We start from the raw sequence: 27,060 nt of genomic DNA on the forward strand, positions 1-27,060 counted from the left end.
TGAGCCCCTGGGGCAGACCCAGAGATTATATCTCTCAACTGCCCTGGGAACACCTCGGAGTTCCCCGAGATAAGATGGAGGAGGATGTGGCTGGGGAGAAAGCAATTTGGGTGCTTAGGCTGCTGCCCCCGCAACCAGGCCCTGGATAATCAATGGATGGATGGATGGATGGATGGATGACTTGTGAATATGTTTACTGACATTTCCTGTAGCTATTTCAGTAGCAGCGGCTGAGTAGGAGCTGTTAAGTCAGATCTGTTCAAGCCTTAATGATGGGGTGGTAATGTTGATAATACTGATGTGCACAGTTGTCACTTTAAACCAGATTTCCCTCCTAACTTTGGTTGCAGCTGTGTTTCTTACAGCTCAGATTATACATTTTAATTCCTCTTTTTTTCTTTGTGTTACACTTTGTTATTCTTTTGAGAAATACAGTGAACAGGTTGGCTTTTCCATGCTGTGCGATCAATGCCTCTTGGATAGCCTTTCAGAGTGCCAACTTCATACCATCAGCTGGTGTGGTGTAATTGCCCAGTTAGGTTTAGTTAAGCCAGATAATGAAAAGATATGTTGGGTAAGCTGAACTCAGTGCTTCAGTCACGTGGTACATATTGGCGATATTTCATGCAAACAGAAAGTGAACGAGTTGGTATGACTGCTTCTTAAGAACTCTGTCTCGGCAAGAGTCATTTTATTTCATCACTAGAAGAAGTTAGCAGGGAGGAGCTTTGTTACATGGAGGCAGATCCTCCCATTTCTGTGGAAGGAAGCGGAAATGAGCGTCACAAACTCGATGCTAGTGGCTAGTTTTTAGGCTCCTAGGACGGGTGTAAGCGACACCACACGTACCTCGCTGGTTGCCCGTAGAGGAAGCAGGGAGTGGATAATTATACGACAGAGGTTTGTTGTTTCTTTTTTTTTTTTTTTTTAATACGGTGGCACCATCAAAACGGAATATCTCAAGTGGTGAGTTTTCCGTACGCGCTCTGTCGACACAAAAGTTGTGTACTGTTTTATTTCATGACGCTGTTCAGTTAAGTTCAGTAGCGTTAGCTGGGCTAGCTGTAGCAATAACAGCCTGCGCTATGGAAAAAAAAAAAGAAGCTGTTTTCTTCCCTTTCACATCTGCTAGCATGAAACTAGCGAGTAGGCCTCGAGTGCTAACAGACAGCTCACGTTTATTTTATACTGGCTTCGATATTTGAGTGCTGTCGACGTCAGTTTGTCGGGTGTGGACAATTTGAGGTTCGGGTTTGAGAACCTCATTGCATCGCAGTTATTGTTGTCCGACCGTTAGCCGGCGTGCTAGCTGTAGCCTTCTAGAACAGTGGGCGCAGTCTGTCGGCTGGAGCGGAATCGATCCACTCGAGCACCGACCGGGGGAGAAAAACTATAAAAACCCCGCTCTGTTGCTCTTAGTGCTGTTTTTCAGATGCTCAAATTTCACATTGTTTTACAAAAATAAACGTATGAGAGGGTTGTCATTTTTAAGGTTTAGTTACAGTTTATCTGCTTCTAGACTTGAGCTTCCCTTTTCAATACTTTGTGTAATAGCAGCTGTGACAGCGCCGGGCCCTTTTGTTCTTTTGTTTTTATTAACGTTTACTATTAATGAGCTGTTTCGCGTCTGCTAATGTAACAGAAACAAAAGCTACTTTAGTAACATTATAGGACATGCTGGGTCGGGAACCTCAGCCATTTTTCTCCTGAAAAAAAATGTCCTGTATTGTCTGTTATTGGCTAACTAACAAGTTGTATTTGTTTTGTTTTATTTAGAAAGAGCAAACATTTCCATGCGTTTGTTGCTCCTCTGTTGTCATCTTGTGGGATGTCAGATTTAAAGGCCTTATTAGACGCACGGTTGTATTAGTGAAAGCCCATCAGGGCTATACGGTAGCATATTAGCAGCAACTTAATTGGATAGCGTATCTTTATCTGTTTAACTAAGGAGATGTGGGTTTAGCCAGCGTATCACTGTCATCTCTGCTTAAGTAACCACCGACTTATCTTTGATCGGGTCAGGTGGTTGGCTGGTGGAAGTGGCACTCATTGTACTGAACTTTGTGTCCTTATCCTCTAATTTATGGTTGGAGTGTGCATTTGAGTGAAATGAGACAATTTTAATCTAATTTCTTGGGTTAACTTTTGCCTTTCTGCAGTTTCAATATTTTGCACCAAACTGTCCTCCTCCAGTGCAGCTGCTCTTTCAATTAGTCTGGTTGAGTTTCATGTTTTATTTTTGTTTGCAGGTACCTTTCTGCATCCTCTATGTGAGGTCTAAATCCTAAGGGAACGGGTCATTGACAGGAGGAGAGACCGAAAACATTCGATCACAGAGGCCTGGATAAGTGTTTTCATTATTATTTTTTTCTTCAGTCACTGAAACGGCTGCAGATAAGCAGTTTCACAGCACGCTACAAGGACCATGGAGGCCATTGCCAAATACGATTTCAAAGCTACTGCTGATGATGAGCTTAGTTTCAAGCGTGGAGATGTCCTCAAGGTAAGTGACAAATATCTGAGCAATAGATGTTAAGATTTGTCTATTTTGCTCATAATTATGTGAACTTGGAAGGCATGTTCTTGCTCTTAAAATATATATATATATATATATATATATATATATATATATATATATATATATATATATATATATATATATATATATATATATATATATATATAAACCACATTAGTTAGTTTTGGGCTATTGCTTAATATCCAGAGCACACCCCTAAGTCCTGTGATTGTACGCTTGATCATTATATTTGCCGACATAATAGCAAACTTTTATATCGAAATGCTATTGCCAATTGTAAAATAGTGAAGTATTGTAAACAAACATTATCAGCGTGACTTTCTAAAAGGCACAATGATTTAAAAGGTAAAGGCTGTAAGGCTTTCCCTTATGGACCATTTAAAAAGCTCTGTCTGAAACTCCGGGCTTGGTTAGATTGTTAAGCATGAGAAACCCTTTTTACGCTTTTTTGTTGCCCTAAATATGTTTGGCATAATGCAAACATGAAAAGATAGCTTAGAGAAAAGTACATACTGAAATCTTTCCTATACAAAGATTGTCTTTGTCTTTGACTCAAATTTCTTTTTTAGTTTAACCTGTATTTCAAAATTGCTTTCATGGGCAAGTCTGCTTTGCTTTGTGATATAGGTAGATGGAAATTAGTGGTGATAACACCTAACATGCATAATTTTGTATTTAACTATTAGGTTATTTATTTATTTTTGCTTTGCAGTCAGCTTTTGTGGATGAGTTGACTGTTCTGTCAGGGGAATGGCTGCTGTTTTCCCTGAAAAAGAGATTTGAGCAGAGAGTCTTGAAAAGACTTCTTATCTCAGCAGGAGGGGAGCCGAGAGGGAGAGAGAAAGTCGGATTAGGAAACACTGAGCTAAATATAAATTCTATTAAATTTGCATATGAGACGAGGAATTACTGAACTTTTTCACTAATTTTAACTGCCAGCTGTCTTGTTGGAAAATCTCAAGCTTTTTACCAGATGGAGTTCCATCCATGAAATTAATAGGAAATGTCACTTTTTTTTCCCCTTCTTTTAATTGACATAATTAAATATTAAATACATCCATTAGTGACTGGAAAATTTAAATAAAAGTTAACATACTTCTGTAAAAAACATCTTAAAAAATGTAACGCAAATGGCTATTCGTGTTCTTACTCTTTATATTTCACCCTTGTTAATGGCCATTGGGTAATATACTGTAAGTGCACAACTATAAAAGCTATGGAAATAAACACAATACAGTTTGTCTCAGAATGAATCTTATATGTGGAAGGAAAGCCAGGATGAATGTTGCCCCTAGCAGTGTCCACATTTCATCTGAATTGTTTGTTGGCTGCTTTGCCTGTAGTTAACTTTTTTTTTTTTTTTTTTTTTTTTTTTTGGAGATGGAATGAATCTGCATGATTTTTGACAGATACCATCCCCCTCACAGTTTCTTTCATTTTCTTTATCCTGTTTTCCTCTTTGATTCTTCCTCTCGGTAGTTGTACATTAGTCTCAGGTTTAAATGTTTCCCCCCAGGAAGCTTGCAATAAATGATACTCCTGTCATTCAGTGAATCATACTGGCACGCACATGGACTTATGCTACACTTTATTTAATATCTTACTTGGTTTGTTAAACTTTATTGAGCCTAGAATCTCAAAATACACAATCACTAAAGTGAGATTAACTGGCACTGTCTCCAGAAATGTAAGCTATAGAAGCTAACAGTTACCATGCGTCCTGTGGGGAGCATGTCGGTGAGCATGTTTCTCTATTTGAGTGTGGATTGTGCTGAGTAAGCTCTTTGAAAGAAGTGTGATTAAATGTTACGTGGTTGTTTGGAATGCTGTCCTCATCAAGATTTGTTTTTTTTTTCCATTAATTTGCCTAGATTTCATTTTGAAAGTATCTGATGCTTGTGTAACCTGGGCTAACTTGACAAGTGGTTTTTTTTTTGGTGTTTGGCTAAAATTTTTACCCAAATAGGCTAGCAGAATTTAGTTTATATGTCATGGTGAGCTGACATACGTAGTTCCTGATGTAAATCTGACAGAGCGCCACAACAGAACTGAAGAGTTGCAGAGAGAAACTGCACTGATTGCACTGCTGGGGCTCAGCATGACCTCCCTGTCTTTATTGTGTCATAGTGTGCAAGGGGGCATCCGGTGCTTCACACAGTGTTTGAACTTTTTTTTTTATAAACTGGGAAGTGTTGTGTTGCACAGACTTTGCCTTCTTGCCAACTTGACCTCATCGCAGTCATATCTGTCGCAGGGTTAAAGCTTCTCGTGATTTTGGGGGGGGGGGGGGGTGTCAGCGTTGGGTTGTTTCTGTGTTTTTGCCATCTTTATCTCTGCTGCAGTGTGAAATCAACTTTATCGTGCATTGTATCCCCTGTAGAGATTTGTTTTTATTTTTTTTATTTTATAAATCTTCTGATGGGCAAGCCATGGCCCCTCCACTTCAAAGGGCGACTGGAGGGGCCATGGCTGGTCCTTGAAAGGTGGGATTTGAATGCTGCACACCTGCCTCTGGATGTTATTGATGCCATTTGTAGTGTAAAAGCCTGTCGCGACTGAGCATTTTAAAGGCTTTATCTACTCATCCATGTTTACAGTGCTCCCTTGGGCTTGAGGACAGTCTGCAGTCTAAGCTAGCCTTTGTGACAAAGGTGGTTGTTGTCACGCAACTTTCTCACAGTAGATTGTTGTAGGGCTGCAACGATTCATTGACGTAAACGATGACATCGACTACAAAAATTAGTCGATGTGGAATTTTAACATCAACGCGTCCTATTTTAAAACCCATCCATCTGTTTTCTTCATCTTATGTGATTTTTGTTTTTTGTTTTTGTTTTTTTGTAACTGCAATACACTACAGGAACATATGGGGCAGTATTGCCTCCATTGTCTGCCAGCAACAATACTAACGAAGAAGAACGTAACGTGAACAACATAATGATGGTAGAACAGAGAGGAGGGTGGAGTAAATGAAAGAAAATGGAGACACTGTCAAAGGTGTGGGAGCATTTCACAGAAAACAAAAATAAAGCTGAATGCAGACTGTGCAAAGCAGAGCTCTCCTTCCACGGCAGCATCACTGCAATGTGTGAGCGTTTAAAATGCCGGCACCCTGGAGCTGTGACATCAGCTCTGGATGGGTGTGTTTCAGGGAGTAGGTGCAATCACGTTGATACCCTGTTAATGTTTGTAATGTTTGTTAGTTTACCTGTCGGAAACAAGCTCTCATGGATGATGACTGCTAAGCAGCCCCATTTCAGTTATGTTAGCTAACAAGTGAAGGACAGTTTTTTTTTTTGTTGTTTTTTTCTCGCATTAATATTAGCATTCATTCTGAATAGTAAATCTCTAAATGAACTGAATCATCTGTAAACTTTTCAGAAAAATCTTTTTGATTTAATTTAAAGCTTTATTTGAACTTTTGGACAGAGGTCATTTTTATTTGCACATTATATTATTTAAAAATATAATTATTATAATTATTATGGGTCATTATTTTAATTGTGAGAAGAGACAGCAGGTGGGCAGGCTTGAACAAGTGAGATAAGATTGAAATAATCTTTGATTAATTGATAAAATAATTGTCAGATTAGTCGACTACCAAAATAATCTTTAGTTGTAGCCCTAGATTGTTGGCTTTTCACCCCTGTCCATCCTCCTCTGTGGGCCCTGTGGGTGTTTGTAGACAGCAGAATTCTGGTAGTCTGATCAGCTGAATGTTTTTCCAGGCCTGTCCTGATAAGGATAAATCCCTGTACTGCCAGTGATTATCTCACTCAATTGTAGAAGCGATCATCTCTGGCTTCTAGGTGTAAGGGCTTCCTACACCCCCCCCCCCCCCCCCCCCCCCCCCCGGCACTGAAGGCCACACCCCGGTCCAAGTTTGGCCGAGTGTCAATTCAGGATATTTGTGCAGTACTCAGTGGGGTCACACTGGACACATTTTGTGCTTTCATAGGCGAGATGTGTTGCAGCTGTCACTGGCTTGTGCACTGCTGAAATCCCGTTCATCAGCTCCGGTCCTTGCCCCGGGTCAGTCTAACAGAGGTTTAATGGTACTGGTCTCGGCTTGTGTCCTGGAATCACCATAGTTTGTTGTAGATAGTGGTGAACCAAGTGTGTTTTTTGTTTTGTTTTGTTTTTTTAAACATCTAGTAAGAAACAAGCTCCTTCAGTACAAGAATCCAGTATTTCATTTTAATTGTTGCATTTTAGAACCTGTACAAATTAAGCAGGTAACTGTGTGGCTGCTGTTGATAATTTTGCCAATTTATCAGCATTTGTTCACGATTTTCTTTCGAGACACATTGGTTTGTCTGAGATACTTTATCCAGGTGTTTGCAAAACTACATATAAAAGCCTTTCTGAGGTGGACTGTGGTTGTTGGGGCTCCGCTGCTTCCATCACCAGCGCTATCTGGATGCTGATACTAATACTAAGCAGCTCTGCTCTAAGGACAAAGGGTCCCTCTCATGAGAAAGCCGCCCCGTGTTCAGGCTTCGCTTGTATGTAGCATCCTTAACTTCTCACCATTTTCAGTATCACTCAGAGATGGTGGCCTCATGTTGGCATACACTGTGTTAGGCTTTTCAGATATTTCCTTTGGACAGGACACATTGTTTTCATTCACAGCATCACTCCCAGTAACCACGCACTGTAGCAGGGCAATTTTGTTAATGTTTACAGTGTGTTAATGAGAATTGATTTGATGTAGATAGTCTTTTTGTTTGTTTAAAAAAAAAACAGTGTCTCATCTAAGGAAATGCTAACCCTAACACTCTTGACCACATATCTCAAAATAATCCCCTTGTGGTGTGTACAGCTATGGATACAGCACATTAAGATATACTTGGAGTAAAAATAAGTAGTCTTATATATGTACTTCCCCGGTTGACTGAATGTTACTGGTAGGTTCCAGTACTAGCCACTAACATTGATACACGCTTACATGATGGTGTTGCAGAGATAGTTTGCCTGTAGTTTCACATTGAGACCCTTTTTGTTGTTTTTTTTTTTTTTTTTTTTTTTAGCTAGCTGAAAATTATGATAAATGGTGTCATATTATAGCCCAAAAAAAATGTCTATGTGCACTGGCCAGTGTGTGCTATTAAACTATTCCTGTTTGCAGTCTTATTACTGTTACAGTGACCCATTTATAAATATTCATCACATTAATAGGAGCCTTAACTTGTCCACTGTCGCAAAAATATTTAGGAGTCAGATTCAATGACTGACAGCCAGCCAGCGATAACTGTTAACTCACATCTGGTTCCCTGTCAGGCTTCCCTGTAATTTACGCCAACATTTAGTTGTCTCATTTTCTAGTTAAGTTGAGAAACAGTGACGTAAGGCAGGCAGGCAGGGTCTACCCTCCAGCCTTTCTTCACATTACATCTGTTGTGCTGCAGGCTTACCTTTTTTTTTTTTTTTTTTTTTTTTTTTTTTTTTTTTTTTTTTTTGTAATAAAAGCTGTTTTCTTTTTAGAGTCATTAAAATTAAAGGCTTTTATAAAATGTCTTCTGTCAAAGTGAAGGCTGTGTCCTTTTATTCTACGTATTGTTTGCTCCTTATCAACAAATGGCAGATGGAGCTGTTGCAACAACCTTCCTGTTTTGGCTTAAGTCAGTTGTTGCAACTTCTCTTAATCTGACTGTAAAGACAGGTTTGCTCTGTCTTGAATTTGTTCCACAGAAATATGAATATCTGAAAACACCTAAGCATGTGTTTATGTATAAAATGGCTCTCAGTACAAATGTGCAGTGTGCAGGCCCATGACAAATTTGCATAGTGCAGACTAGCTTAGTCTCACTGTGTGATTTTTCCCATCATGCATAGACAAAAAAGGGGAAGGTGCCGTGTCTGACAGCTTACTGTATATCCTGTGTTTTTGTGTCATTTTTAATTGTGGCTTTGGGTCTCAGTTATAGACGTTGCCGTTGGTTCCTTACTTTTTAACATTAGTTTCATGCATTTACTGCATTTTCAATTAAGATTATTAAAAAGTGAGGGGTACGTCAGGATTCATCACTTTAAAGCTCTCTATTAAATGTATATAGGTGAATGTCAAATATGTGACCAGTTATGACTCTAGCTGTCCTGGATTATTTTAAACATGGTCTTTAGTTAGTTTTCTGTGTCAGAAATCACACCTAGAGGCAAAGCAGCATGCATGAGGAGGCTACAGTCAATTCTGGTCATTGCCCTGAGCACTGTGCACTTGTTCTCATTTCTTCTGTAAATAAATAAAGCTCACCCGCCCGACTAGCTTGTAGAATTAGCTCCTATTAAAAGATCTTTGAATCATGCCCGCATAATATGCTCTAAAAACGTCTGCCTGCCGATTGAAAAGTTTATTTAAACTGAGTTCAAGTCATGCTGCTCCATCAGCATCACATTTATGATTGGCATTAATGAAATTCAGTGTCATAAAATTATTAATATACTCAGTGGTCATTAAGGCAAAATATCTGCTAACCGAAGAGAGTAATATTTTATTATGCTGAGACGGCACATACCGACTGTGCATTCAAAGACGTCTTGGCATGTAGGGCTGATGATTTATGAGCTTCCTTTTGCAATTGTAAAACTTTGTGACGATAATTAATTAGTTCTGGCATGTGAGCCACAATTCTGCACACTGGCAAACGGTGTACAGAACTCGTTGCATTTTCGTGTACTTCCCTTATCAGGCCATGTTTCCATGAGCCAAATCAAGATCCTCACTAAATGTTTCATCTGTTCTTTACTTCTGAGTTCTACATTTTTGGCTGTATTTAGACCGCAGCATTTGACTTTGATATAAATCAAGTGTGTGTTGCTGCTAACCATGAATGTGACTGTCAATAAGGTGGTTTTCTTTTCAAAGAAGAGGATTGTCACCTCCACCCAGTTGTCCTGCTGCCCACAACCTATTTTGACTCCTGTTGGGCTTAAGTCTGCGGTGAAGTCATCTAGTCTGGCCTATTAGCATGTCCATGTATTTGTATGATATGTTAATGGTAAAGCTTAGCTGTTTTCACATCCTGTTTGATGTATCTTCCAACCCCCAGCAGCTTCCTGTGTCTCCACAGCAAACTCCAGCAGCAGTCTGCACGTACTGCACTGTAACATTGACTTTACAACGAAAAGCCCAGGCGTTGCCCTTTCTGACACCAATAGAACTTAGTGCTCACCGTGCTTGCTGTACAGCTGTTGTGAAAATGGTTGCCTTCACCAGGAACTTGTCTCTATTAATGCCTCTCTGTGACACACTGTTCTTCTTTTAGGAGTTACATAATTAAGGAAGATGGAGCTTTTAGCCAGTTATTTTCTCATGAAATCTCTGCTGTTCCCCTGAATATTGACACCATCATCACATATTAGAGCACAGGAATTGATTTCACTTTTGTCCTTTTGGCCACTGAATCCAAATCCCACTTTCATTTTCCTTCCCATACTCATTCAGTTCAGGTTAGCAGCAGTTTACTGTGGTTTTCTTGGGTGTCTTTATAAAACAGCAGTGAATTTGATTACGTGCAGATTAAATGTCAATAAATCCATGCTGCTGTTCTCATTGTACAGTTTTGATAGAAATCAGACTTTTACACTGCCAAAGGCCTTGTAGGATCTCTGTAGCGTCTCAGAGACTGCATGTGTTGAGATCAGATTTATAGAGGGGCAGGCGATCTGATTAAGTGCTGAATCTCTGTAGAGAATGATTAGATGAATACATTTCTGTTCTTCCTTCAATTTCAAATGGTGCAATTATAAGAGAAACTCTTGCTTTGCGATGATGTATAGTTAAAAGCTATGTGGCCCCAATGAATGTAGGTATTAATCAATTAATGGCACTCTTAGGGACACTACACAAGCAGTGACCAGCTGACACGATGTATTTATAATGTAGTGTTGGACTACTGTCAGCAAAACAAATTGTCTGTTTGTGGCATTAAAATTTAATTTGTGCAATGTAAAGGTCTTATCAATTCTAGATATTCTTTAAAGTGGCCAAAGTTTGGATGACCCCCCCCCCCCCCCAACCTGTTTCCAAATAAAGTATAATAAATAAGGCCACATTTATTGTGAATCCAACAAGGATGATGTATCCAAAATTTAAATTGGCAACATTTGACTGGAGAGTTATGTAATGCTTTAAAAAACTGGTATAAATTTGGCGATTAAAAAGAGGATCACAGAGAGGTTGTGTGCTGGGGAGGGGTTCACCACTCTGAAAGACTTATCGTTCGTCAGTATTATCGTCTTTGGTTTAAAGATTCACAGCATTCATGTGAGTCTGTTCACAAGGGGACAAGGCTCAACCATTATTAAATGCTCCTGATCATTGGGAACTAGAGGGCCATGGGACATTAATAGGATTGTTGCTGCATCCAAGAATGCAGTAAGCCAAGGGGACACACTGTAACAATCAAAAGGACAAGCTTGTCCACTGTCGAACGACCAGATTAGTAACCATTTCTTGTGACACCGCTACCAGCATACATTTGTTTGGTACCAGTGGAAGATGATGTGGAAATAATAGATGGGCAAATATTGCCTAAGCTTAGTAATGGAGGAAAGTGTGTTTGAACTAACCCTTTTCCTGTCTTGTTTCCTTGTCATGGTTCAGAGTCAACATACAGCAGAAGGTCTAAGCAGTTCATATGCATTTGACCCGGCCACTACCCACTTTGAGCTCATGGCTGCCCAAATGGCCAAGGTGTATTTAGGCTCTTATACCTGCTGTTAACACTTGAGTTGAAATCTTCTCTCTTCAGCTGACACTTTCTTGCCTCTTTCTTGTTTTTCTTGTTGTTTTTTTTTTTGTTTTGTTTTTTTTTTGTGGCCCTGCTTGATCATAGCTTGCTAGAACAATAAATTGTCTGTTGCATGGGCCATCTGTACACCATATGCACCAGTTGCATTATCACAAGTAGTATTCACCCACTTGACAAAATATTTGGGACTATGTAGATAACCTGTATTCAGGCAACATATGGCATTTGCATTGTGTGATGGCAGCAGAAAGTAGGTTAGTGCATACTTTGTTTTTTGTTAGAGGACATGAGTATAAATGTCATACTCGGTTGTATTTATAGATGATTTTGGTAAGTGTAATTTTATTGCACAGTGATACAGTGCAGATTAGAAGCTGTCAGATGGGAAATGAAAGGTCAGACATTTCTTAAAGTAAACTTTGCTTTAAAAATAAAATAATTGATTGCACAGGTGATGGGCACACATTGGTTTGTAACTGTTAACTTAAAGGTCTGCTAGATAAAGGCATGACACTTTTGATCATGCTTACTGTATAATCTAATCTGCAAAGGCGAGCTGTGTGGCTCATTAAATCAGTCTTCCAAAGTAGGAACGAGGGCAGCTCAAGCCTCTTGACTGATTACTGAGGTCACCGTCGCCACGCAGGGAAAAGCCTCCACCAAGATGTAAACTATCCTAATAGTTAATACAATTGACAGGTTTATTACAGGTGCAGATTAGATGTTGTCACAGATATTTTTGAAATGTACTTAAATGCAACTTTCAGTGAATTCACAGGGTGTCACAATAAAAAGAACCAGTGCACTTTGCAGAAGAAAACATAGCTTGGCTGTTCTGAAAAAGAAATGGCCTCATTTTATGTGATTTTGCCCTTGAGGACTTTTCCTAAGCTCATCACAAGGAGTGTGATTCTTCAAAGTGCTCTCTCTCCCTCAGTCTCTCACTAGCTAGTTATTTGGCTCTTGTGGTCTCTCTTTTGTCACAGTTTTTTCCTTGTTTCTCTCTCTCTCTCTCTCCTTCCTTATCCTGCTCCTTTATTTTTTTTTTTCTCTCACTAGTCATCTCCTCTGAGTGTTGAGTGGAGAGCTGTAATTAGGTCTCACTCCTCATCTCCACATCACTCCCTGATGATGTGCCATAAAGATACTGACAGCTGTATTTAAACCAAAAGTTATAATTCCTTCTGTTTCTGCCTTTTTGAGTGTCCTCAGATTTTGTTCCCACTGTGCGTAGCATAGGAGTTAAAAATAGCCCCCCCAAAATTGATATGACCACAGTGACCTGTATTCACTGACAGAACAAAAAAGGCTGACGGATTGTCAGACCAGTACAGCTCACCTTGGCCTCAGACCTCAACAAGCCCCATCTTGTTGCTTTGAGTACAACAGTTATTAAATACATACAGTTGTCAGAACTGTCACGTCTGTTTACTGCACAATAGATTTGTTGTTTTTAAGCTCCAGCCATTAGAAGGAAGACTGCACTGAAAATTCAACCTGGTATAAATAGCATTTTTATGTAAGAGCTTTCTTTTTCGAGGGAAGTATTATTGTTTATTCATGACAAGGGTTGCGCCCCTTGTCATTTGGGGGGGGGGGGGGGGGCAAAATCTGATGGATATCAAAAAGATTCTGTTCCAGATTTTCTCCATCAATTGTCGTTATGTCCTGGAAGCCTTAATCCAGAGATAGTAAAAACTTTTGTTTTTGATTACCATTTACACAATATGTGCATCTTTAATTTTGAATTTCTTTTCCAAGTAAAACTAGTTTATATACTGTGAAAACATGCTATTGTTTTCATGTGCTGATTACTCCTCGTGTGCTAGTGTGAGCACTGAGGGCAGATCAGCCTTCTGTTTATTTCTGGTTGGACTTGTAATGTGAGTTTTTAAGTAACTATTTCTACCCTGTAATTTCTGCTTTCCATGTGTTAATGACCTCGAGCATTGTTTTCATTTAAAATCAAGCTTCTGTTTATTATAATCTAATGTAATCTGTGTCTTTCTGCATCAGGGGCACACTCATTGCCTTCCTGGTTCTGGCCTGCCCTACTGCCTCCCTGCTGGGAGCAAAAGAGGTCAAGCTCGTTCTGAGCTTTTATTTTTTTTCACTCCCTTCGCATCTCTAAATCTGCTGAGATTTTAATTCTGTGTCTCCATCAGTCTGGAGAAGTGCAGTCTTTTGAAAAATGATGTAGGGTATTTAAAATCATCACATTAATGCATCACCAGCCTTTTTGAAGACTTGATCTCAGAGTCCTGTGTACTGTCTCTGATTTCAGTACACAAGATCTGACTCTGCTGCCAGCATGTTACAATATCAACCCTTCAGTTCAATTCTTACAGCACATTGCCGCAGTTGGCTTTGAGACACATGCACACACGTGTTCAGGCTTCTAGTAGTACAATCACAGGCCTTCTGCTTTTCCTGGCATCCGCGGCCACCTGATGCCACAATATTGTCTGCAAGACAGTTATATCAACCCTAGATAGATGCTGACAAGAAGAAGAAACAAGCTTGGTTTGTTCATGAAATTACAAACTATTAAGATACTACTCATATTCTTGTCATATAAACTGAAGGCAGAGTTCATGTTCATGTTCCCCTGCAAAGGGGAAATTTATGAATTCAAATAAATTTCCCCTATTTGTCATGTGTTTCTGTTCCTTAAAATGTATTTAAGCTGAGATTCAGAGTCTCTTCTTACCAGTGACTTACCTTATTAAAATTTTATACTATTCTTGTAACTGCTAATTTCTGTGGTCTTCTTGGATAACCGAGCAATATTTGAAGTATGCCAAGGTTGCCTCGTGCCATGCAGTCAGACAACAGAAGAGTCTCTATCAGGTCCATTAGAACCAATGGCAGATCCATTAGTCTTTGGCCTGTGAGGGTCAGATGAAGCTTTAGCATGTCTGTGTCTCTGTCTGGCCCCCCTCTGACCTGCTGCACACTGAGATTAACCCGCAGTCCGAGGTAATCCCTGCTGCTGATTTATTGCAATCCTGTGTGGACTTTGCAGACATGTGCTTTATTTAGCATCTTGGGTTTTTTTTTTTTTTTTTCCTGCTGCAACTGTTTTATATCCCAGTGTACCTCACTTGTATTTGGGAATATTTTGTAATTTGGTAATATGAACACCATTTCTACTTGTCCCATGAGAATAAAGATAGCAGATCATGGATCTGTCTTCTATTTAAATTCTCACCTTTTTTTTTTCTTTTTTTTAAATACAAGGACATTTTGTAGCTTTTCTGATTTAGTTAGCAGTCAGAGAAACTTAAGAGGTTCAAGCTAATGTAATTGCAATCATCATATGTACCCCATGTCAAACACCCAGTGAATGAATCAAGTTAAAATGACACCCTGCTGTCTATTGTTAGACACAGCAACTTCTGGTTAACTCGTACATATAAGAGAAGCACTCGATGATTTTTAAAACCCAGTTTCTTAAACCTTTAATTAGGGATGTGCTGACTTATCAGACAGAATTTGCCTTGTTGGCTGCTGTTGTTCTATCAGCAAATAAGATGCCGTTCACTGAGGGCAGTGCCTCATGCATCCCATCAACTTTACTGTCCTCATATTGTGGCTCCAGTTTCATACATTTAATTTGTATTATTGAATTTGCCCAGATAGTGTGAAGAGCTGGAAGACTTAAATGGTTAAGTTTCATTTCTTTTTTTCTTTTTCTTTTTTTTCTTTTTGTTCTATTATAGTTTGTACAAAAGGGGAAATGATAGTGGCAAAAAGTCTCAGCAGCATTGGCTAGCAGGCCAGATTATTTTAAACTCCAGCCCCTACTTTTCAGTCAAAATACAAGAGAAAAAATCCTGTTATGTTGCATCATTTTCTATACATTAGCCTAAATATATGTTTTGTAAAGATGACTGGGCTTGGAAGATTAAGGGCATTGAAACTCAGCAACTGTTTATGACTTGGATTTACTCAGTTTATTGTAATTTTTAATTTTATTTTATAGAGACATGCCAAATTAATAGTTGTGGACTGACGTGGCATTTATCCATGTATAGTGTATTTTTGTGGGTGGAAGTGCTGTATTATTTTAAAGAGTGTGATGGAAAGAGATTGGGGAGGAGGGAGACTACAGCGGCAGCTGTGGAGGAGATAATCCCCCGTCTGCATCTCAAATAGAAACTCGTACAACTATTGTGGCTCAATCAGATTATGAAGACAAAAAAAAAATTCTTCAGAGAGAGGGAGGGAATGTGTATCCTCCACAGAAATGCAATGGCACAATACTTGCTCGGCTTGGAACAGAGAAAAAGCTCAGTCAGACCGAATGCTGTGGTTGTCTCCTATGGTTTCAAAAAACTGCCAACCTTGCAAATATTTTATTTCTGCTTTTCCTCATGGGCTGCCGTTCTTTCAGTTTTGAAAGCCAACCCAGAAGCATTCAAATAGAAACCAGTAATAAATAGTTTTTTTGACCATGCTAGCACTGTCTTTAAACAGTCACCATGGTAACTTTGTGGCTGGAGGTCCTGTAATTTTAGTTGAGCACATCTTCAGGTTGTGTTAGATGGTTTTACTTTCCTCTTGGTTTTCTATAATCCATCAACATGCTGCATAAGCATTGGGGATATTTTAAATTAAGATTTGTATGCATGTTACTGTTAAATGTACATAAGAACAGCTTAGAGTTGAACAAGCAAGTAAAAATGTAAATTTGTATACCCTTTTTTTTTTTTTTTTTTTTTTTTTTTTTTTAAATAAAGTTTTATTTGAATCTCCTCCCAAATTCATGGTGTCTTAACCATTTATGCTGTAAGCCAGGGGTGCCCAATACGTCGATCGCGATCTACTGGTCGATCGCAAGAGGAGTGCAGGTAGATCGCATGGAACTCCCAGTGAAGTTGGGGAAAAAATGTAGATCGCACAGCACCCTACGCATGTGCATTTAACCACGCTAGATTTGCTTTAACCACTTTAACAGTCTGCCGTGTCGCAAAGCTAGCCTCCAGTTTGTTTTAAACAAAACTGAAGAAAGGAAAGGCTATAAAAATGAGTTCCGTAGCCGGTCCAAATAAGAAACCCAAAACTTACCACTTCCATACGGAATGGGAGGAGGATTTTTTCTCACGATGTCATATTTGAAGTGCGTTTGCCTCATCTGTCAGAGCGCCATTGCTATTCCAAAGAAGGGAAAGGTAGAGCGGCATTTTCAGACTGTCCACAAAAACTATGACATTGACTTTCCTCATTGGACTAAGGTAACAAAAATGAATGTACACAGTTGAATTGTGCAATGTGGGTTAATGCAGTTATGCAAGACAAACTAATATGTTATAGATTAAATTTAAATTCAGTTAAAATACTTTATCCTAAAAGCACAAAATATGCAATAATAATAATTTAAATAATATAAAATAAATATGCATTTTGCATTTTTTATTGTGGGTAGATCCTTTTGGCTTGGTCATCTTTCAAGTAGCTCGCAAGCTGAAAAAGTGTGGGCACCCCTGCTGTAAGCTAAAACATGCGTCCCTCTGTGCTGTTAACTTTACTCATAGACCGGGTAATTTAAGATTACTTGAGTTAAGAAGGTATAATGGCATGTTGTGCTGTCTGGCAGACAGTGTTGTCTACCAGTTATAGAAAAGAGACATGATTCATCAGTGACAGTAAATGTCTGCAGTAAATATATTTATAACCTTTTTTTTGTGAGGTAGGTTGAAAAAGGTGGCTGCAGTGGTTCTAATGTTCTAATGTAAAATGTAGTTTCCAGATTTTATTTTCATAGTTAGACCTTCGGTCTCCTTTGCTGATATGAATTTACATGCAACAGTTAATCGAGTTGAGGTTTTGTTTTTTGTTTTTTCCTTGGGGGAGGTCAGAGTGCAGGGTCAGTTGAACAGCACGGCTGGAGCTGCTTTGGTTGGAAGGGTGCTTCAGCAGAGTGGATGCTTGCCAGCAAGTGGGCTTGAGCCTGGGTTATGACGATGAATCATTGTCTTTCTTACTGCTTGGCAACTCTTCATCCTACAATACTGTACAAGAGCACATTTTGTACTCCTACAGTGTTTGTTGCTTTAATGTTTGTTTTTAAAATGTGTGAAGAAATCCAGTCAGTGCATTCCCATCAACTAAGATTACTTGCCACCTCTTCCTCATAGCCAGTACTGCTGAAACCACTTCAGGGCACACACTGTATGCTGAGACTGATTCCTTGGTTGAGCTTTACTTCTTCAGCGTACATGGATCGGGCAAGTCAGTCATTCGCACCATCACATGTTGCTCATGACTGTGCGCCCAGAGCGCTGTTCTTGTCTCAAAATGAGCTGCCCTGTGAGTCAGTGGTTTGTGCAACAGCACATGCAGAATGTAATGTAATCAAACACATTGTCTAACGACTGTACAGTGTGTGTGTGTGTGTGTGTGTGTGTGTGTGTGTGTGTGTGTGTGTATTGTTCAAAGAAGGTAAGTTCTATCTAAAAGACATTGTGGTGTTTGGTGTATTGGCCATTTCATGATCTTTTCTTACTGACAGCAGTTCAGTTGATTGATCATGGTGAGTGTGGCCTAGTTGTTGCTGATACTTTTTTATGTCTGCATTTTAGTCAGCCAGTGTTGCTCTACAGATTAGTCGATTGGTCCAGTACTTTGGGCCAGGCAATAATATCTCATCAATTATTTAGACAAAAAGGAATTCTTTGTACATTTGAGACCTTTGTGCTCCCCAGATCTGCTCTACTGATTTTTAGTGACTCCACCCTACTCTTCCTCAGTGCTGTCACGCACTTTTGTGATTCTGGTGAAATTTTCACAACCACTGAATGGGCTGAAAAATGATCGGCTGTTGTATTTTTTTGCTTGTTTTTTCCCTGTAGACTTAAGATGAGTTAAAGTATTTTATTAAAAGCAATGAAATATGCAGCCTATTTTCAGCTTTCATACCATTTTTGTCGTCTTATGTCTTCTTATGCTCCACTAGCAGTAACCCTTCAGTTGTGCAGAGAACTGAATGATGCCACAAAGTATTAGATAGTCTGGATAGTCTCCCTTTGTAAGGGCTTCTTCTTAAGTGTGTGTGTGCGTGTGTGTGGCCTCTGGGCTGGATGTACCCATTGACTTGTGGCTGACGGTGTTACATTCACTAGGGAAAACACAGTCACTCTTTCTGATACTTCCAGTTTCTGTGGACTACAGTTTTCCCAGTATCCACTTTTATACGTGTACATATGGACACATCTGCCTTCCTGCTCTTCATTGCATCCACACACACACACACACACACACACACACACACACACACACCCTACAAGGCCACTCCCTCATTGAGTAATGCTGGTCTTGTGCAGGGTTAGCAGCTGGGGAGTTGAGGGACAGCTGGCATTCTGCAGGCAAATAGATCCACATCACTCACTGTGCCAACTGGACAGCTGTCTGGGGGTGGGCAAAGGGTAAATTATGAATTTAAGTGGAGAGGAAATAGGGGGCAAAGTGGCGAAAACGTGATTTTAGATATGAGAGGACACAATGATGTGTGAAGAATAGGCATCAACCATGTTTTGTTCAGATATGTTTTTGTTTGAGAAGATGATGAAGGTGATGCTGCATTAGGGATTATGTGCATAGCTTATGCAGAGGAGGTTTGATCAAAAATGGTGAAAAGAAATGGCTTTTAGCAGACTTGACTCGCTCAGAACGAAGCCATCCTTCAACTCAGGTTTCTGACTGGATGACAAAGTGGAGATTAATGCTAGCACTTCTTTGCTTAAAAGCTTCTTAAAGAATCAAACCAGTGACAGTTTGGTTGTGTAACATGTGTCATACATTCATTTCATTTCAGGCTTCATACCCTGCTGATCTGTGGTGGGCATAATTCATTATTGGAAAGGACTTGACTGCTTTTTGTGTTTTCATTCACATAAAAGCTGTGTGTGACTCTTAAGCTAGAGCTTAGTTTTCCTTTGAAAGTTTTACATGTCTAGATGTTGCATAAACGTGGTAAAGATGTTATATAATGCATAATCATCTTTAAGGAAGGAGCTAATGCAATGCTGCACCTCATACATTTGAAGCTCCGTTATCAGCATATAATGCTTTTTACAAGCATATGTAGAGCCAGCTCATGTGGACGGGTCTTGATTACTGTCTAGCCAAATATAATGTAGTGAATCACTGTCAAGGAGATTTAGCAGGGGTGCACCAAAATTCTGGGCACGTAACTGTTTTTTTTTTTTTTTGTTTTTGTTTTTTTTCCCCCGTTTGTGCCAGGGAAACAAAGAATCCTTTTTCCAAGTTTCTCAGCTCTTCATCCCACTGTTGAACATTTAGCAAAGGCAGAATTATGTAACACACCAGATAAATATTGGCCACTGATATCTCTGAATGCCATGTCATTCTGATGTATGCCAGTCTGTCAGCAAGCCAGCTTGGACCAGTGCCAGTATTCGGCTGATGTATTGGTGCATCCCTAAGATTTGGGCTTCCTGTGCATTCCTTATTTCCAGCTACCTTCTCCGGGAGTAAGCTTGGTTCCTGCCTGCCGTTGTTCATAATGGGACCAAATTTGAGTGTGACAATCTCCGGGTAACACGCACTACTGAGAACGGAGTAAAAATACCGTTAGGCAGTGTAGCACTGGGGGTTGTTAAGCAACATACTGTAGCTTGCTCATCACCCACACATCAGTAACTGTGGAGAGTCCCGCCCACAGAAACCAGGGTTCCCATAAACATGTGTAAAATGGCACACTAAAGCTTGCTGTGCAATTGTCACGGTATTTTTCTGAAGTAGCTTGTCAAAATGAGGTTTCCTGTCTTTGTAGATAGATTTCATTAGTTGTGTTCCTAATATTTGTGAAACACTAACATCTCCCCCTTAACTACTAGAGGACGCGGTGTCTCATTTGAGTGCCTTTAGAGCATATCAGGGTGGGAATGATGCAGTCATTATACTGACATTGCACTGAATCAAAGACTACAAATAAATGAGACTTTTGGAAAGTAATTGGCTAATAATGGTGCAATAAGTGACATGACATTCAATTGAAGGATATTTTTAAATTTCAGCTGAAGGGGGGAAAAATCCGAGCATTTTTTTCTTTTCTTTCTTGCATGACCTCCTTCATACACAGAGTGGTACATTAACTGTGACACACATGGTTGAACTACAAGCCCAGCACACCTGCACTGCGGCTATTTTGTCACACTTGAATGCCCTCACAGCTGCCTTGTGGTTCTGTCATTACTAGCTTCATAATTCCTATAGCTCTAAAGTTCAGGGCACATTAATTGTTCTGTAGCCACCTAGTATCTAATTTTGAAGCCATGCTTGTTTTAAATTACAGTCCTAAGTACTTAATATTTACCAAGGGCTTCTCTAGCCTACAGTAATTCACATTTTAACATCATTGAAAATTAAGCCAGTTGCCATAAAGTTCAATTTAAAAGTTTGCTTTCCTGCTGGTTGACCTTTTAATGTGGCACAAACTGGAATGACCTTTCACTGTCCTGTCACTTTTTCTTTTCCAGGTATTAAATGAAGAGTGTGATCAAAACTGGTACAAGGCAGAGCAGGATGGAAGAGAAGGCTTCATCCCCAAGAATTACATACAGATGAAACCCCATCCGTAAGTATCATCAGTTATGTATCTGTTAAAGTGCAGCTTGCGTGTCAGTTTTCTTTACTCTCTCTTTGTAGTAAATCGTTGAATTGGACATATTAGCTGTTGGTTTATAAGAGTGATCAGGAGAGCATAATGGTCAGCGCTACACAACCTGAGAACAGTTGGTTGTATGCAGCTCACTGTGCCTTTGAGATCACTCCTGGCTGGATCCTCAAGAGGACAATTACCTCTGGACCTCGCTTAGTGCCAAATTAGCTCTCTCTTTATTAATGTGCTTGAGGCCTCTACAGTTAATTGAATATTGACCTCCTGCATCATTGCTATCAGATGTGCCTTTCAAGGGAGATCTTATTGATTGTACTTTTTATTGGTTATTCAGCTGGACTATTGAGGTGGTTCTCAATAGTCTGGTAGCCTTTACTCAAAGTTGGGTTTGATGACCATGTCATGCTTTTACTGTACATACAGCAGTGAAGTAAAAATAATAGTGGTGACAGCTGTGATGTGGAGGTTTCTCATTGTTTTGACAATAAAGCGCCAAAGCACCAGGCACCCACACTCCCCAATAGAAATGCACACACAGCTGTGCTGTATAGCAATTCACAGAAGAGCTTGAATCGGCTCCAAGTCGGAGCTTTTCTGTTTCGCTGTCCAGTGGTAATGATGTTTCATGGTTTAGGCTCACAGTTGTGTAATAATGGTTTAGATAATTCCCTCTCACAGAGGTGGACACGTGCGTATGTTGCTGATGGTAATGCCAGTCATTCTCCTAATTCCTTGGCTCCAGTAATTGCTCTGCTATTACTTTTATCAAACACGGAAAGGGACTCTGTGCACAGGCTTGCTGTCCTGCCAAGCCCAGATACAAAGCAGATTAAGAGTTGGCCATTTCATTATTGATTTTTCACCTATGTGTAAAGGAGCCAAGATTTCATCTTTTGGCTGACTATACTTTTTAATTATTTACACAAGTAAAAAGCCTTCACTTGCTTTGTCTCCTATTTTTCTCTTCCTCTCTGGCCATCTTTATAAAGTTCACACATTGAGATATATTAAGTTGTTTTCATACACGCACTGCAGCCCTGAACATTTTCTCAGACTGCAAAGCTGTATATAAAAAGGCAAATGTCCCACTCAGTGAACTGGACAGTAAACAGACTTAACTCTGCCAGCTCTTTATTACAGGATCTGAGTAATGTCCATATGGGAAGTGATATAGTAATAGTCTAATAAATTTACACACAGCAAGCAGTCGTTAAGTGGTCTACCAAGTAACCAAGCAGTATTTACCCTAGTAAACAAGTTTGACTGACTTTTTCCTGCTAACTTCTACATGAGAACAGACTACTGCAAATAACGCCCCAGCATAATTGTCCCAACGTCCAGGTGTGAAAAGACAAGTTTGTAAGTTATAAAACTTCTCAAAAACTCAGATTGAATCACTTATTCCCAGGCCAAGGTGAGAGTTAAGTTGGAAATGTTTTCAGTGCTTTTTTTGTTTTGTTTTGTTTTGTTTTTAAAACAAGATAATGCAAAATCTACCAGTCCTATTTATCATAACCAGAGCACATTTAATTTTAATGTGGATCCATATCACTTTCTTGGAGATGTGACTGACTGCCTGGCTTATGTAACTTTTCCCGTACGTCAGGTGTGTATTCAGAGAACATCGCTTCTGGTTTAATACACGCAAAAGTCAAGTCAGGTTGCACAATCTTACTGTAAAAGGTTATCAGATAAAGTTTTAAAAGGGAATAACGATGATGCTAATTTATAAATAAACCTCTTAACTCCTAACCATGCGTGGTAATGCTTAATAGAAGCTTGCAGAAACATGTTTGTAGTCATCTCTTTAAAAGGAGGGACTTGCAGATTTCCACAGAGATGGTTCATAATGACTCAGACTCCCTGCTTATGGCAAAAAAAAAAAAAAATAGAAAAGTGTTGCATGTGTGGCGTTCTTTTGTTTTTGTTTTTTTTTTTCTTTTTTTTTTTTAATTAAAAAATAATTGTGGATGTACTCTCAGTGTAAATTATAGGTAATATATAGTTCTCTATATAACTAAACTCAGTGACTGCCCCCTTTAGGAGAGCTTGGTTCATCTGTGGTTGACTCTTAAGTTCACACCTTTCAGCCAGCAGGAAGTGTGGTGTTTTGTGGGATATTTATGCTCCAGCGTCTTCCTTCGGTCATGTCACACATTTAGCCCCTTCTGCTTGCTCCTCCAGGTGGTTCTTTGGGAAGATTCCCCGTGCCAAAGCAGAGGAAATGCTAAACAAACAGAGGCACGACGGAGCTTTCCTCATCAGAGAGAGCGAGAGTGCACCGGGGGACTTCTCTCTGTCTGTGAAGTGAGTATCATAGAGGAACTTGTCACTTTTGATTATCTATAAATAAAGTTATTTATCATAATATCAGCATACAGTTTCCCCTCATCTGATCAGTTTCCATATTTGGCATGTTTAAGTCATCAAGAAAGCCACTTCCCTATTCTGGTGTTAGTCTTGGTGATGCCCTCTAGTGGTCAGTGTTTGTCATGTTGGACAGGAGCCCTTAAAGTACTTAACTTTATGGCTGATATGCACACATACACACAGAGCTAATTTTCTCTTATCTGTCCTTGTTCATTCTGTCCTTCTGGGAAGAACTGCAGGGGAAATGTAAAGTTGATCCCAAGATATGGATCTTAATTACTGTCTGGACTGTTCTGATTCCAGTTAGTTGCTTAGTAATGAATGCCAGTCTGTTACTAGCATGTTGATTGATTTGACTAATACAGAGCAGTCAGACATCCCTATTTGATAAGTGATGGTTTGTATTTCACTGTATTTAAATATTTGCAGTGCCTTCAGGGCAGCCAGGTAACTCTTGTTAGAAGCTGTTCCTTTTTAGCCTCTAATATTGCTGACTAACCCCTCTGTGACATTCTCCAGGTTTGGAAATGATGTCCAGCACTTCAAGGTTCTTCGTGATGGAGCTGGAAAGTATTTCCTATGGGTGGTGAAGTTTAACTCCCTCAATGATTTGGTGGAATACCACCGCTTGAACTCAGTGTCCCGCAATCAGCAGATCTTTCTGCGAGATATAGAGCAGGTCCCTCAGGTAAGAAATGATGCACAAAGAGTGAAACAAGCTGTGGGCTTTAGGTAAGGGGGTTTTTTGTTGTTGTTTTTTCCCCTCCCCCCAAGACTTAAACCACATTAACATAAGGTAGAGAAAATGGAGGTCCAGTGTTTTGGATTTACTTTATAGACGCAGACATGTGTTTAGCAACTTACTGTAAAGATTTAACAAAACCATACATGAGAGCAAAGTACATAACCATAAAGACCGGTATGTAGTCATGCATGTTTGTAAATTTTTGTTCTCACTTCTACTTCATGCAGTACACATTTGTGACTGTTCTGTGTTATTCCGCTGAGTGTAGGTAGTTGCTTTGGTTTCGGATGGTTAAACGGTATATATGAGTAAAACTGAAATTTTACGTAGAAGCAGAATGGAAAAATGTCCCTGAAATTTGAGAGTGTGGTTTATTCTAAGCGAGGTCATACTTCTAGTGTGAGTAGATGTTTTTTTGCCTAGGTCATTAACATTAATCTAATGCTGACAATATTGAAATGAGCAATTCTAAGCTAATATGCCAGACTTCAGATATATGTGATAGCTTCTCTGACAACCTTGCAGCTGTGTTTGGATGCTTGGCTGAATCTTGATGTCAGATAAACTAGCAGTAGTGGTTTTACAGTGGCGTTAGATGCGGTGAAGCTGCAGACTGCATGACTGAGGGACAAGTTGCAGGGTTAGTTGCAGAGAGGGCAAGTTACAGAGAGGAAACGTGACTCAAACTAAACAGATGAAGAGAAGTTGCAGGTAAACCAGAGGAAGAGAGAGACTGATAGTTAAATGTATCTGTGGTTGTCTGAGGCAGGTAGTGGGAGAGGATAGAGTGAGGTAGCAAGTGTACATGAGCAAAAGCTGTAGACTACCTCCCCCGGAAAAATGTTTCATAATATCGCAAAGCAGATCTCAAGGTTGGTGTGAAACGAGTGAAACTCTCGATTTTTGAAACTCCACTGAATGAACATAATTCCTCGTCATCGTCGTGGACATCTTCCCTTTTTCCAGTGTCAGACTGCAGGCCATGGGTTCAAGTGTTTCGTCTTATTTATAGTCAGTAATCGGTGTGGGTATTTCAGAGGTTGCATCACATCTCAGTATTTTTCCCTCAGTTTCATTTCCGTCGTCGTTGCTGCATTTTGCTGACCTTGCAACATCTTTCGATTCCACAGAATCCCACATACGTGCAGGCGCTCTTTGACTTCGATCCCCAGGAGGAAGGAGAGCTGGGTTTCCGACGTGGCGACTTCATTCAAGTCCTGGACAACTCTGACCCCAACTGGTGGAAAGGAGGCTGCCACGGCCAAACGGGCATGTTCCCTCGCAACTACGTCACACCTGTCAATCAGAACATGTAAACAGTCAGACCAGTCAGACCATGTAAACAACAACCACAACAGCAACCATCACCACCACCACCACCATCATCATCGTTTTTGATCTCATCAGCCCCACATCCAACCCCCACCCTCCCTAAACCAACCCCTTCCCACCTCTCTTGGCCATCCCACAATAACGGGAGCAAAGAGAACGCAAACAACTGAAAGACAGAATAAAAACAGGAGCAGCGCTGTCATGGGCGTCGCTATGTGGGCGGCAGCTGAGCAAAATCAACTTTTATATGTGCTGAGAAGGTTCACCTCCCCAGTGAATGCCTCAGTGAGGATTGAACTGTCTTTGAGGGAAATCTAGATGCAGCATACATTAGCGTCCTGCTTCAACCGTGAAGATAACCAAATGATTCAACCGCTCCCACAGCTGCTTCTGTCTTCTCCTTAACTTCGTAACAATCTGCCTTTCTTTTGTTATGCTTTCTTTGCCACTTTTTGTTTTAATCAGCTGAATGAAGAGCCTACTGATGAATCCTAACTCTGTTTTAAGGAAAAAAATAAATAAAAAATATATATTAAAAAAAAAAAGAAGAAACTGTTTTAGAAATGTACAAAAAGAAGAGAGGGAAAAAAATTATTCCATCAACAATACAGCAAGTTTCCATGTTTAAGATCATTGGCATGTGAGAATTGTACATCAGCCTCAGGCTGCATAAATGAATCAAGTATAGAGAGAAGTCATTTTTTAAGAATATATATTATATATTTGTATGTGTTTGTCTGTTTTTACCTCTCATCATCAAATTGTTTTTTGTTTTTTTTTTTCCATTTGTAAATTATGTTCAATCTTCTGTTAGTCTGAATAAGACCTAGTAGCTCTAGAATGTGATGAATTGTCAATTTCTTTTCTTTTAAAGCTATCTGAGGGCTCTCAGATTAAAAAAAAACCAACCAACCACACGACATTTAAAGGATCATAAGTTCCATTTGAAACCGCTTTTGTCTGTAATTCAGAGAAAGCCAAGTTGGTTCTCTGAAAAAGTCCTATCAGGAAGCTAATGTCGACCAGCAAAGGCAGAGCCATGAATGCTGCAAAAGCTGCATCACAGAGCCCTGTATAAAGGTCAGTCACCTTTCTGAAAGCCAATATATATTTATTGCAGCCATTTTACCAGGGCAGTGAATGTAGCTGACTGAGTCTAAAGACAAACATGAGGGAAGCAAGGTCGGAGAACTGAACTTCACAACCACGCAAGGGATTTTAAGACTTGTAGAGACGGGGGGGGGGGGGGGTAAATGTTAATATTAATTTGTGAAGAGACTGGAGATTGAGGATATGTAGAGGCAGTTGGCATATTCAGATGCATTTGTTTCATGCATGCATACGCAGACACTCTCCTCCTTGTAATACATGCACGTAGCGTAGAGGCTGAGTTTGGATAATCACATTGTGTAATCACCAGTGTAGATCTGCAGCTGGCACAGATCAACAGTTCAGAAAACTGAGATTGTCTTTTATGCTTCAAGTTGAGAGATCATCTGTAAATGATGTAAAAGATTTTTTTTTTGTTAGTTTTTTTTTTTTTATTCAAGGTTGTGCTGCAGTAAGCACTGTGTCATTTTAATTTCACGTCTGGTCCAGTGTGTGTTTGTTTACCGTGTTTGTGTTATTGGTTTCTGTTTTCTTGTTCTCTGGATAGTGCCTTTCTCTCTGGTGTTTC

At 39.7% G+C, this 27,060-nt stretch overlaps 1 protein-coding gene across 2 annotated transcripts; it reads left to right on the forward strand.

Annotated features, from left to right (window-relative positions):
* The first annotated feature begins 747 nt into the window (after nucleotides 1–747).
* Nucleotides 748–26,964, forward strand: grb2b (growth factor receptor-bound protein 2b). Of its 2 annotated transcripts, none has more exons than XM_030735602.1 (6): nucleotides 748–900; nucleotides 2,250–2,503; nucleotides 20,796–20,893; nucleotides 23,120–23,242; nucleotides 23,825–23,993; nucleotides 25,181–26,964. In XM_030735602.1, the coding sequence occupies exons 2-6, from the start codon at nucleotides 2,426–2,428 to the stop codon at nucleotides 25,364–25,366; spliced, it is 654 nt and encodes a 217-aa protein (XP_030591462.1). In that variant the 5' UTR covers nucleotides 748–900; nucleotides 2,250–2,425; the 3' UTR covers nucleotides 25,367–26,964. The 2 variants fall into 2 exon arrangements, with proteins under 2 accessions (XP_030591462.1, XP_030591463.1); XM_030735603.1 differs by having other exon boundaries at nucleotides 819–966.
* Nucleotides 26,965–27,060: the final 96 nt, after the last annotated feature.

This window comes from Archocentrus centrarchus, chromosome 8 (assembly GCF_007364275.1).
Source record: "Archocentrus centrarchus isolate MPI-CPG fArcCen1 chromosome 8, fArcCen1, whole genome shotgun sequence".
Lineage (NCBI taxonomy): Eukaryota > Metazoa > Chordata > Actinopteri > Cichliformes > Cichlidae > Archocentrus > Archocentrus centrarchus.

What these genes read in the sequence shown, in the direction of transcription:
- grb2b (XM_030735602.1), top strand. Translation starts at nt 2,426, where the DNA reads ATGGAGGCCATTGCCAAATACGATTTCAAAGCTACTGCTGATGATGAG. An exon ending in GACTTCTCTCTGTCTGTGAA is followed by an intron (nt 23,243 to 23,824) that starts GTGAGTATCATA and finishes GACATTCTCCAG; the next exon opens with GTTTGGAAATGATGTCCAGC. An exon ending in ATATAGAGCAGGTCCCTCAG is followed by an intron (nt 23,994 to 25,180) that starts GTAAGAAATGAT and finishes TCGATTCCACAG; the next exon opens with AATCCCACATACGTGCAGGC.